At 36.9% G+C, this 13,830-nt stretch overlaps 1 protein-coding gene across 1 annotated transcript in view; it reads left to right on the top strand.

Annotated features, from left to right (window-relative positions):
• Positions 1-13,830, top strand: part of dnah5 (dynein, axonemal, heavy chain 5) — a 95,232-nt gene that overhangs the window by 24,860 nt on the left and 56,542 nt on the right. Inside the window, 6 exon segments of the mRNA XM_038297419.1 lie at positions 2,957-3,023; positions 3,025-3,178; positions 3,772-3,925; positions 4,024-4,163; positions 5,987-6,117; positions 13,503-13,656. Coding sequence (XP_038153347.1) covers positions 2,957-3,023; positions 3,025-3,178; positions 3,772-3,925; positions 4,024-4,163; positions 5,987-6,117; positions 13,503-13,656 — 800 coding nt within the window.

The raw sequence follows: 13,830 nt of genomic DNA, 5'->3' as shown, positions 1-13,830 counted from the left end.
CGTGTCACCGCCTTCATTTAAAATCAAATTACTGCACCTAAGTCATCTAAGTTATAAGTTTTCTTGCTGGGGGACTAGTAGGCATCTGTTTCATCAGGATATAACAGTTTTGGTATTTCACATTATGCCAAGGAAAGACGAAGCTCAGAAGTTGACAACTCAGGCATGCTCTGCTGTTAGCAACGAGGCTATCTTAGCCGCCGTCAATAGCCATAAAGATGAATTTTCTAAAGTTTACACCCTCGTGGATTCTCTCAAGAAATCGCTGGAAGGTCGCCTGGACTCTATTGAGGCTCGTTTAACAGCCCTGCAGACAGAGCACGGCGAGGTCCAGCAACGTCTAGATGACATGGACGCGGCTCTATCCTCTACAGATGCCCGTGTTTCGGCGCTGGAGGCAACTTGCTGCGAGCTAACGGCGGCTAACCTTCTTCTGAAAACAAAGGTGAATGACTTGGAAGGGAGCTCGCGCAGACAAAATATCTGGATTGTTGGCGTTAAGGAATGGGAAGAGGGCGGCCATCCTGCTGAGTTTGTTTCAAAGCTCATCCCGGTGCTGCTGGGACAGGGCAACTTTCCCAAGCCCGTTAAAATAGACAGGGCGCACCGCGCCCCGAGACCCAAGCCGCTTCCCAATGAATGCTGTTGATGATGAATAGGAAACCCCCATATTAACAGGCCAACCAGTCTAGCTTGCCGTCATAGAGAGAATCCCTCACCAATTCTAACAATTTTAAGAAACCATTTAAGGGAACATATAAAAAAACGTTTAATAAAAAAAATGTTTAACCTCAAGCAGAACTTAAACCAGTAATGAACCAAAAATACCAGTTAAACCACCAAGTGCTATCTAAAAATCTAGAGAAGGAAAGTTGTTGGCAGTGTCAAGTCCAGTGTTCATTCTTTTCAGTGATGTATGGTAGCAAAACAGACTCTACCCCTCAAACATACCAGAGCTGTATATTAACAGTGGGGCAAACCTTTTGTAAATCAATTTTGGGGAATGGTAGATGGTTGTTAAAAGTTTTAAACTAAAGTATTTTTTTTACAGCCTAACTCTATTTAATAGGCAGTAGGGTATCCTATCTTTTTTAATTAGTGTTTTTTTACTTTTTTATTTAATGATCAAGAAAAATTTATTTATTAGTGGTGGGCCGTTATCTGTGTTAACATGCTAATGCCAGACTCTTAGTTCTTTTGTATTAAGAGCTTAGAACAAAAAAATCACAAGCTACCAGCCCATAAAATTACCTGTGAGGAGAACTGTCATGAGGAGAATACATGAGCAGCACGCCGCGGTGAAAGCCGTGAAATAAGAGAAGTTGATCGAGGCGACGTGTGTGCAGATTTTTGGAGACACTATATTGTTAAAGTGGGACATCTATAATTAGAAATGGGACACTATTTTTTGCAGCAAAAATACACTAAGAAGTGAGCAAAAAAAAATGTATAACTGAAAATCTTAAAGGGGTCATAGAATGCAAAACTGAGTTTACATTGTCATAGATGAATAACAGTAGTGCAGAGGGTGAAATGGAGGTACAGAGAAGCTCATACCCCATCGACACCTCCTTTCTCTGCAAATCTCACAATTCTAAACTTCCACCATAAAACGGGCGAATTCAAACGAAGCACCAAATTTATGTCAAATCGGGGGATGTTGTCTCATTTGGTTCTGGCCTGTACTTTTGTCACGCCCCGAAATTGACATACAGACCTGCCCACTGGTTCACTGGCCCTAGAACATGAATAGAGGTAGATGTAAGACATCAGTTTGGCTGTTTAGCCTACAGTTGGGTTTATTTCTACAAGAATTACAAAGCAGGCAGGTTCCCTATTGCTGGGGCGCTGACTGGACAGGACCGGACCGGGCATTCGAACTGAGCCGTGAGCTCTGGAGCTGGTCCGGGTTTGGTCGCTTCATCCCCAGCACCAACCAGCCCCGGAGCTAACGGCTCGGTTCTGCTGCACTGCAGTCGACGAAAATCCTGGATGATTTTCAAATCCCAACTGGACATTTTTTTAGGTATGAAAGAGGATGTCTGGTCACCCTACCATATCAACAATTTTGATGTTTCAGTGAGTGAGTGCTCGTTGCTATGATGCATCTTTGCTCAGCAGCTTCGCTCGTTATAAACCAACCAATCAGCGCACAGCTCATCTAAATATTAATGAGCATACCATAAAAGGAAGGAAACCTGTCGTTTCATTCTAGAGCTTTTAACCAGACTTGCATTAGAGCACATAGAACAGCAAATATGCAATTTTCAGCCCAACCAATGTTACACACCCTATTCAGAGACCTTAAGGACCAGCACCAAATACCCTATATACTAATTATATGACCCCTTTAAGTAAGAAAAGGAAATTATGTGTGATTTTGCAAACATAAAAAAGTCAACCTTTTCTACAAAATTCTGGAGGTATATTCACATATCATGAATACCTTTGGCAGAATATTAATTAGCATTTTTAATCTAGATTATTCTAGATTAATTCCACGATTGCAGTGAGATTAATCTAGATTTAAAGAATTAATCTGCCCACCACTAATATTTTTGCTTGTGAATTGCAAGACCATTTCACTCTTATAATATCCTTTATGAATAACAAAATATTTCAAAAGCATTATAATTAATTCAGATAAATTTATATTATATTTTTATATCAATTAGTTTTCTGTTTATCACCTGATGTTTATTTTTCTTTTTCTTTAAGGTTTTTAAAATATTTCCATATTTCAGAAAATATCATTGAAGTCTCATGAAGAAAATATAGATTACTAATTCTAAAATAAAGAAATTGGTTAACTTCAAATCCATTTTAAAAGGGGCACAATTCAGACTTTTTAAATAGTGATTAACTGAAGAATAAGTTATTTTCTGTCATGTTCTGCATCTAGTACCTTTGATTAAAAAAAAGAAAAAGTCATATAATCAATAACATTGTTGCAGAGGTGTGATTGGAGAGGGCTACTTCTGCAGTCAGCGTGGTTTCAGCTCTGAGGTTCAGAGCACCATACAGCTTGGTCTCCCTAACCCGTCATGTCTGGCAGAAGACAAAGCTCAAGATGCTTCCGACCCCTGCAAAGTTTCACTACATATTCAACCTTAGAGACCTGTCTAGGGTATGGCAAGGGATGCTTACAACTACTGCTGAGGTAGTCAACTCTTATCAGGTAAGAGAAGTCTAATATTGTGTCCTCTTAGCTATTTTTTTTTCAATAACTTTATTAATTGTCTTAAGGTGTTAAAATATAGCTTATATTCATTACACATCTAGAACTTATTCATTCATTAGTCTTTCTAAAGAATACATATTTAAATCCCTTTCAGTTACAGTGCAGCATTATTAATAAATAGTCAATTTTTATATGGAACATTACAATATTGGTGAGAGATTTGAGCATCAGCTAGTGGAGATGAATCAAACAGGGAAGAAAATTTCTGTTTTTAAAATTCGGTTCTTGCTGAGGTGGCCCACTCTGCATTACTTTGTGGCCTTACTGAATAATTGAATATAGTCAAAGTTCTACTTTAGCTGAGACTGTCCTACATTCATGCTGTGGCTCCCAGCCAAGCTAAGAGCTTAGGCAAATCTTATCACATTCAGTCAGCAAAACAATTTGTTGTGGCACTTGCATTCAAATTGATTTAATAATTTTTTTTTTTTTTTTGAAAATCCCTCTCATTCTCCTGTTTCATTGTTTTTAGTTTGTTTAAGTAACCTTTGCAAACCCTTTTGTTTTCATTGAAAACAATAACTTCCCAGGTATTGCTGGCACTGTGGAAGCATGAGTGCAAACGTGTGATAACTGATAGATTCACAATGTCTGATGATGTGGAATGGTATTTTGTTGACTTCATAAGAGATGCCCCAGAAGCTACAGGTACCCATGAAGCAGAAAATGGAAGCCTTTTTTCTAATTTTTGATTTTCTGTTTGAAATTTAAACATGTTTTGTGTAACTACTTTTTTCACAAGAGATAGAACATAAAGATTTTGATTGACGTACTCATAGAACTCAAGTACTATGAGGCTATTGAATCATTTGAGAATTTAAAAGAGCGTCTAAACATGTTCCTCTATCTTTACAATGAGAGCATAAGAGGGGCCGGCATGGACATGGTCTTCTTTCAAGATGCAATGATTCATCTGACCAAGGTATTTTAAATCCTTTTTTTCATGTGGTGACAATAGTCTACATAAAAGATGTAGATCATGTAATTATTTGTCATTATAAAATTCCAGCCTAAATTGAAAATAAAGAAGAACACAGTTCTTGGAGACACTATTTAGTAATGGGATGGTCATGTTCACATATTTTTACACTTTCACTTTGAGGGAGCTGGTGTCCTCCAAGTTTTTCAGCACATATTAATTCAAAAGCCTAAATTAAGATTTGAATGTCAATTTCTATATAGCTGGTTATAGTTAATCAAAATTCATTGAAAAATATAAAAATATACAGTAAATTACACTGCCCTAGTGAACTGTAATTGAACTAACATGTAAACCTGACAGTGTTTACTTTTTATGTCTCTTGAACTTCAGTTCTAACATGCACTACACTTCCTGTCCAAAGTCAGGTTTATTTTCCCAGATGCCAATTTAAAAGTAAATGCTGTGTAAGGCTCTGATCTACTGTTTGATGTAACTTTGTTTATATTTTACGTTAGACGTATTTATACCCATATATTTTGAACAAATATATGGGTAATGAACAAATAAATGCGAAATGTTTTTGTTTTGTTGATCATGACAAAGCAGTTATGGAGGAGACAATTCAAACTTACATCTTAATGGTTTGCCTGATTAAATGGTCCTTAAGTAAAGGGATTCATTTCAACTGGCATAAGCCACTTTTCAATTGGGATATCCCACTTTTCAAATGGCATATCCTACTTTTCAACTGACATAAGCCACTTTTCAACTGGCATAAGCCACTTTTCAATTGACATAAGCCACTTTTCAGTTGGCATAAGCCACATTTCAACTGGCATATCCCTCTTTTCAACTGGCATCTGCCACTTTTTAACTGACATACCGTAAGCCACTTTTCAATGGGCATATCCCACTTTTCAAATGTCATATCCCACGTTTATACTGACAAGCTACTTTTCAAATGGCATAAGCCACATTTCAACTGGCATAAGCCACTTGTCAACTGACATAAGCCACTTTTCAATTGCCATGTCACAATTCAAATGGCATATCCCACTTTTCAACTGGCATAAGCCACTTTTCAACTGACATAAGCCACTTTTCAATTGGCATGTGCCACATTTCAACTGGCATATCCCAGTTTTCAGTTGGCATATGCCACATTTCAACTGGCATATCCCACTTTTCAACTGACATAAGCAACTTTTCAATTGGCATATCCCACTTTTCAACTGGCAAAAGCCACTTTTCAACTGACATTAGCCACTTTTCAATTGGCATATCCCACTTTTCAACTGGCAACTGCCACTTTTCAACTGACATATCCCACTTTTCAAGTGGCATATGCCACATTTCAACTGGCATATCCCACTTTTCAATTAGCATCTACCACTCATCACCTGACATAAGCCACTTTTCAAATGGCATAGCCCACTTTTCAGCTGGTACAAACCACTTTTCAACTGACATAAGCCACTTTTCAATTGGCATAAGCCACTTTTCAAATGGCATAAGCCACAATTCAAATGGCATATGCCACTTTCCAAATGACATGCCACTTGACAAGTGGCATAAGCCACTTTTTTACATTTGTGTGATACTTATCAAGAAATCAAATTGCATATTTTTGTGTGATCTAGACTGAGAATGGTAACAATTTATCGAAAGGCTTAAAAACATCAGCCTTGGTGTAACTAATCTGTAGAATGTATTTGACTGTTTATAAGTTACTGGAAGGAATTACAATAATATTTTAAAGTTTGAAATATGACTGTAGTTGTTTATGTAATCATTCTTTTCATTGTTAACATGCACTTTTTCAGGTCTCAAGAATAATTCGGACACCAGGAGGTAATGCCTTATTTGTGGGTGTTGGAGGCTCTGGCAAACAGAGCCTGACCAGGTTGGCCTCATTCGTAGCTGGATACCAAACCTTCCAGATAACTCTGACTCTGTAATGCCCACACTATTTATTATAATTTTGATATTCATTTCAAAGATCTATGTCCAGAAAGAGCAATTACCTTTTTCTCTAAAGTAACAGAGTGAATTAGGGGTTGTTAGAATCAGGGTTAAAAATTACCTAAACCCAAGGACGTAGGTTTGATTTCAACTTTGGTAGGGACACTATTCTTCAGTTTCATTGGTCCTTTGCAAAAATATGCATGCTCTTTTTTTATGCTTAATGTGAGCTTCAGGGCTCATTTTGTTTAAAGAGAACAGCAGCATTTCTTGCTACATTAATACAAATCTTATAAGCACTACATGCACTAGATGCTGTTTATCAATATTTAAAGCATAACTTGCTCTGATGAATGTGGAATTAGGACTTTTTCCACTTTGAAAAGGATTGCATTTAAATTTACCTGCGACTAAGACAGTGTCTGTTTAACCAAATATAGTCTAAATATGTCTGTAATATGTGGATTTATCCTGTGTTTTCTTCTGAAGATATAGAATTGTGCAGAGGTAAACTGAGGTAAAACCCACTCTTTATTTTTTTTTCTAATATGCTCTTTCTGGATCATGCAAAATAATACATTCAAGGGACGGAAAATAAATGTATTGTATTTACATGTGCACTGGAACTAGAAGAGGAACTGACACTGAGCATTTAAAATATTAATATTAGAAGTTGTACATCTGGGCTGTAGTTACTCTGTATAGCTAATATCATGTATTTTATCTATGGCTGAAACAATTAATCATATTAACAAATTATTTAAATAATCGTGCACTAATTTAGTAATTGATTAATCGTTAACTAGAGTATAGGGCCACTTAAATGTGCCTTTAGCCGACAGAGTGACCCACTTAGAGCAGGAATTATACCAAGATTGTAAAAAAATATGTAAACATTTTGCATTTAGGAAGTAAAACATTTTTGTCTGTCAATATTCTGGATCAAGAATTCCTCCAAAGGAAACGTTTAAACGTTTCTGTTTCACCTGGTTTCATTTCATAAAAGATCTTCTTTGAGGAGCCTTTGGCTATCAGATTAAAAGATAAATTAAAAGAAATCCTAATGTTGTTAACTTACATTTCTCAAGTTCCTCAAATCAAAAAACTCTCTCCTGCTTCTTTCCAGAACTCCAATCAGAAGCTTTTGCCTGTTTTAGCGTAGATAATATTAAGTTTTTTAATTTGACTAGTTTCTTGGCCCAATATTAATTTATTTTAGTGTCTTTTTTTTCGCGCTCCAAGCACCCGCACCCGCACACATACAGACTAGAAAACACGCAATCAGAAAGAGAGAAGGCGGAACTTAAGGCAGAATAATCAGAGTTAAACCGCGCAGCACAGTTGATGCGCTGCTATGTGAAAGGGACAGGAAAGAGCAGGCAGCTGCAGCTACCAGGCAGAGAAGCTGCGAGAGGAAAAGAAGCGGCTGCTGTATAGTAAATTATAAACATGTTGTTCACTTCCGATTATTGGTAGGGACAAATAGGTCCGTCCAAAATTTTGGTAGGGACATGTCCCTATGGTCCCTATGCAAACCTACGCCCATGCCTAAACCATGTTATTTATTACAGATTGTTTCAGCGTCCATGTTTCTCCAGCTGTTTTTGGAGCTCATTTACCTTCCATGTTCATTTACTAACTAGTTTTGTTTTTTGCCTCTTTCTTTTTTTTTTTTGTTTATTTGTTTTAGAATCACACCCTGTACAGTAACAAGGAGCACACCCGCTCCTTGTTACTGTACAAGGCTGTCAAAGGCCTCCCTCTTGTTCTCTGTGAGCACTTATGGTCATCATATATCCCATTGGCCAAGTCTCTAACTCACTTTGGTGGTTGCTATTAATATGAATGAGCCTGCTTTTTTCATTTCTCCTCTTTGCTCGCCAAAGCATCTCCAAGGGAGACAAGCACGTCAGCTGCATGTTTCCTTCATTTGTCTTTTCTATACTTACTCAGTTATCCCTCACACAACTGACTCATACAGGTGCTGGTCATAAAATTAGAATATCATGAAAAAGTTTATTGATTTCAGTAATTCCATTTAAAAAGTGAAACTTGTATATTATATTCATACATTACATACAAACTCATATATTTCAGATGTTTATTTTGTTTAATTTTGATGATTACAAATGACAACAAATGAAAATCTCAAATTCATCATATCAGAAAATTAGAATATTACTGAAGACCAATAAAAACAAAGGATTTATAGAAATGTTGGCCAACTGAAAAGTATGAACATGAAAAGTATGAGCATGTACAGCACTCAGTATTTAGTTGGGCCTCCTTTGGCCTGTATTACTGCAGCAATGTGGCGTGGCATGGAGTCGATCAGTCTGTGGCACTGCTCAGGTGTTATGATAGCCCAGGTTGCTCTAATAGTGGCTTTTAGCTCTTCTGAATTGTTGGGTCTGGTGTATTGCATCTTCTTCTTCACAATACCCCATAGATTTTCTATGGGGTTAAGGTCAGGAGAGTTTGCTGGCCAATTAAGAACAGGGATACCATGGTCCTTCAACCAGGTACTGGTAGCTTTGGCACTGTGTGCAGGTGCCAAGTCCTGTTGGAAAATGAAATCTGCATCTCCAAAAAGTTGGTCAGCTGCAGGAAGCATGAAGTGCTCTAAAACTTCCTGGTATGTGGCTGCGTTGACCCTGGACCTCAGAAAACACAATGGACCAACACCAGCAGATGACATGGCACCCCAAACCATCACTGACTGTGGAAACTTTACACTGGACTTCAAGCAACGTGGATGAAGTGCCTCTCTTCTTTTCCTCCAGACTCTGGGACCTTGATTTCCAAAGGAAATGCAAAATTTACTTTCATCAGAGAACATGACTTTGGACCACTCACCAGCAGTCCAGTCCTGTTTCTCTTTAGCCCAGGCAAGACGCTTCTGACGCTGTCTGTGGTTCAAGAGTGGCTTGACACAAGGAATGCGACAGCAGAAACCCATGTCTTTCATACGTCTGTGTGTGGTGGTTCTTGAAGCACTCACTCCAGCTGCAGTCCACTCTTTGTGAATCTCCCCCACATTTTTGAATGGGTTTTGTTTCACAATCCTCTCCAGGGTGCGGTTATCTCTCTTGCTTGTACACTTTTTTCGACCACATCTTTTCCTTCCCTTCGCCTCTCTATTAATGTGCTTGGACACTGAGCTCTGTGAACAGCCAGCCTCTTTAGCGATGACCTTTTGTGTCTTGCCCTCCTTGTGCAAGGTGTCGATGGTCGTCTTTTGGACAACTGTCAAGTCAGCAGTCTTCCCCATGATTGTGTAGCCTATAGAACTAGACTGAAAGACCATTTAAAGGCTTTTGCAGGTGGTTTGAGTTAATTAGCTGATTAGAGTGTGGCACCAGGGGCCATCAATTTTGAACCTTTTCACAATATTCAAATTTTCTGATATGATGAATTTGAGATTTTCATTTGTTGTCATTTGTAATCATCAAAATTAAACAAAATAAACATCTGAAATATATGAGTTTGTATGTAATGTATGAATATAATATACAAGTTTCACTTTTTAAATGGAATTACTGAAATCAATCAACTTTTTCATGATATTCTAATTTTATGACCAGCACCTGTACACATTCAACCCTTTATTTGTATATTAAATATCATAAATGTTTTTAAATTGAAAGATTTATTATAAGACTTTTTATTTAAATGGTAAAATTGTTATAACACATAACCTGGAAATGTTATTTTCATTATTTTTGTCCTTGCAGGGTTTACTTGATGCTGGTTTAAAAAGAAAGAGAGTATGTAGATGTGTGTGCTCTAAGTCTTATTTTCTCTACCAGTGAGTTTTAATAATAACAAATTCTCTTCTTGATCACTGTTTCAGAAAGTTAACAGTTAAAACCTAATCCTGTTGGCTCGCATGCATGTATTTGCCTTTTCCTCTTTAAAATTCAATCATAAAAAATCGTCACCCCCTCTCTAATCACTGCTTGCTGTGATTAGTGCATAAATGTTTCCTCTACTCAGTGCAGTGAATAGAGGAAACATACGTATATGTACCAGTTGCACATAAAAGATTCAAATATTTTTTTTTATTATCAACATACAAAATATACCCAACACTGATAAAAGAATGTAGCTTCCATTTAAAATAATTGATTTTGATCTTTACAAGTATTTGAGTTTAGTTGATCCAGGTTTTAGGTTTTCAAGTTAAACCATTATTGTGTTAAACAAAATTATGTTGGAAAACCTTAATTCAGTTGCTTGTCAAAAATGTAGCAATTCATTTAAGTAGGAGCTGTATTTTCCTTTTAAAATGCAGGGGTCCCTAAAATTCATCACACACTTGTACTAAAGTGTAATTGCTGATTTGGTTGTTTGTTCTTTTCTTTACGTAAAAAGACAGACAATGAAGAAACTGTTTTTGTTTACAGAGGATTGATGTGTAAAGGGACAGACTGAAAATTCAATAAACCAATACTTTAATAAATCAATTAAACTCAGCAAATCTTGCAAATTTGTATAATTGATTTGTTTATAAGATAAAAAAAAGGTTCTTGTTTAAAAAACAAGAATCTTAACAAGGCTTATTTTTTATTTTATGCAAAACAAAATTATTAAATATGTAGCTGAATAAGTTCAGTTAACAAAGGAGATTGGTGAAACATTTTCATAGTGACTGATTAATTCTTGCAAGGATTTTTTAGTCAGACTGCTTTACCTTGACAAAGATGTGTTAACTTTTTATACCTCCTTTACAGCTGAAGGCATCACCTGGAAAAGTTTGGATAACAAAAAGAAAAAAACAGTCCTTGAGTTATTTGATGTGCAGTGGACCGGACACTAGAGAGCCGGTGTATCTCCCAAAAATATAAAAAACACTGCATATCTTAGACAGTTCGGGGAAAGGCGCCTGCAGTCTGACCCGATGAGTGCATCTATTTCACACTGGACATTTTCATGGATCATAAACTGATTTAGCTCTCACAAAGTAAAAAAAGACAATATCCCGATGATAGCCAGAGGTGGCCCAGTTCTTTTAAAGGGCTGACCTGACTCTCAGTCTCACAGCTCATATAAACAGATGGCCGGTAAATTTTTTAACACTTACAGTTTAATATAAATGGAAAGTCTTTATTTAATTACAGAGGTAAAATCTTAAGAGAGCAGTAATACAACAATTCATCAATTTAAACTAAAAATAGTGAAGAGCTAAAAGTATCTTTTTAGATTACATATGCTGTGGCTTCACACACCCTCTCTCTGTGTTCTCCAGTCTCCTATTTACAACTTGTGTTGACTGCATGTGCATTTACTTCCATGTAAATAGCTGCCACTCAGGGCTCACCTCCCCCCTGCCCATAAAATAACATCACCAGAGGCGTGTACCTTAGCAGCAAAATGGTGGAGTGTCCAGCTGATTTAAACATTCACCTAAAGACAATCATTTGCCAAAATTAAGTTTTCTTGCTTACAGTATTATAGAGTTAGGTTTTTGTCAATAGAGGTGTTCCTCCAGAAGGTAATGCTGTTTTGCTGTGTATTTATCCTTTGCAAACATGCGCATACAAGGCGATGAGTATGGAGGGGAGGGCAAAGGGGAAGGTCAGAGCAGGGGTCAGCTGGAGTGAGGGTAGAGAGAGGCGTCACTTGTCACAAATTTTGTTTTGGCATAAAGAAAGTGTGAGTAGTGAAACTTCATTTGTAGTTTATTTAAAGCAACACTTTGCACCTTTTGACCCAAATAATTGGCTTAATTTGAGATATATTTTGTGTTTTTTCAAGACTGATATCCAGCACTTGGTGCATATCGATGCTCTGTACAGGCTGCTCTTCTCAAAAAATCACCCATGTAACTTGAGAGGGTTGGATCCATCACTTAATGAGTCATGTGACCAAAAGCACCATTATAGTGCTGTCTGAACTCCCCCTTTGACCACAAAAGCAAATTAAAATAAAGGCTGATGTGAGGCAACAAAAGAAATATGACAGTTAGCTGAAATATGACAGTTAGCTGATCAAACATTGTTTGGTTCTCCGCTATAGGGTTCAATAGAAAGAGGTAAATGTCACCTTGTCTTTCCGAGTAAATTCTCAATCTCCTGGTTAAAAGTGGTCTGCTGTCAGATTCCAAAACACAGAGGGAGACTGTTTGATTAGCACAGGGTTGCAATTTTTTTTTATATGGAGCTCAATCGGTCTCAATTTTTACAAATACACATATGTGATTCATACATGCATAGTAAAAGCTCCACACACATAGAGCAGGATTCACGCAAGCACAAAAAAAACAACAACAACACACACAGTACAAGATCCACACACACACACACACACAGCACGATTCAAGCAAGCATACAAGATTCACACATGCACAGCACATGATTCGCCAAAGTATTTCTGGTCAATAAACAATTATAAATAAAATTACAATGTACCAGTGGTCTTTTAACTTTCTGCATTTGTGTGCTGATTTTTGAGACTCTCCTGATGTGCCTCGATACAAAAATGCATTTTTTTATACAGTGGATGGTTTGAAACCAATCATAGAGCTCCCTTGTATATGCCAATCACAAGAAAGTAATCCACGTGTGATGATTATTTGCTCCGCTCCGGTCCGGTGTTCTGTCAGCTCAGCATACCGCATCAGGCCAGCATACCCTTAGTAATACGTATTACATAGAGTTTCCTCTATGGTTATCAGTCCCATAGAATGGCTTCAGATTGTGCCAGTCGCCTCAGTAGGTTGTTATCACCGAGTGAATCCTAACCCTAAATTCATTCCTTTACCCACACAAAATTTATTTATCTATGTATATGTAATCTGAAAATAATTTCAGTAGTTTTTCCTATGCTCTAAAAATAAATGAATAAAAATAAAATGATCTGCATGTCATTCATTAAAATACTAAAAACAAATAAATCTCATATCCAATCAACTGGGTTGTAGAATCCTCTCCCTATAAATATTTAATTCTTTGTGAAAAAATGCAGATCATTCTTTAATAAGATCCTCATCTAACCGACATGCAATGTTTGTTTTTAAACCTAATGTGTGTAATGAACAGTGAATGTTTTTTTTTTGTTGTTTTATGCAAAAACTACGACAAAAAACCTGACTAAATAGCAAATTAAAACAGCGTGCTTGGATGTAAGGAGTGCGGAGACAGAGGAAACTCTATGTATTGCATATTACTAAGGGTATGCCGGCCTGACACGGTATGCTGAACTGACAGAACACCAGATCGGAGTTGAGCAAATAGTCATCCAACGTGGATTACTTTACGTGCTTTAGTTCAGACAAGATACATGCACACAACTCTAATCTGGACTGTCAACAAACCTTTTTTAAGCATTTAGAAAACTGATTTCTTTTTCTGAGATTATCTGTTTTATTTTTTGCAGCTCATATAACACCACTAACTTAATGGAGGACCTGAAAATGTTGTACAAAACAGCGGGTCTGCAGGGAAAAGGTGTCAGCTTCATCTTCACTCACAATGAAATCAAGGATGAATCCTTCTTAGAGTACATGAACAATGTCTTGTCATCTGGAGAGGTAGGAAACACAAACAAGAAATTCAGTTTTTTTCCCACTTCTCATCCTTTTTCTAATAGTTTTGAATACTTTCAAATTACATTTCTTGTTGTTTTCAGATCGTTCATCTTAATCTTGATTTTTTTTTTTTTTTACATTTAAGCTGCTCAGTCTTCCTCTCTGTGTTCACACAGT

This window comes from Cyprinodon tularosa, unplaced genomic scaffold (genome assembly GCF_016077235.1).
Source record: "Cyprinodon tularosa strain WSP-4 unplaced genomic scaffold, ASM1607723v1 ctg387, whole genome shotgun sequence".
In the NCBI taxonomy this organism is placed as follows: domain Eukaryota; kingdom Metazoa; phylum Chordata; class Actinopteri; order Cyprinodontiformes; family Cyprinodontidae; genus Cyprinodon; species Cyprinodon tularosa.
Note: the sequence above shows the minus strand (reverse complement) of the source record. Positions and strands in the feature narration are given on the sequence as shown.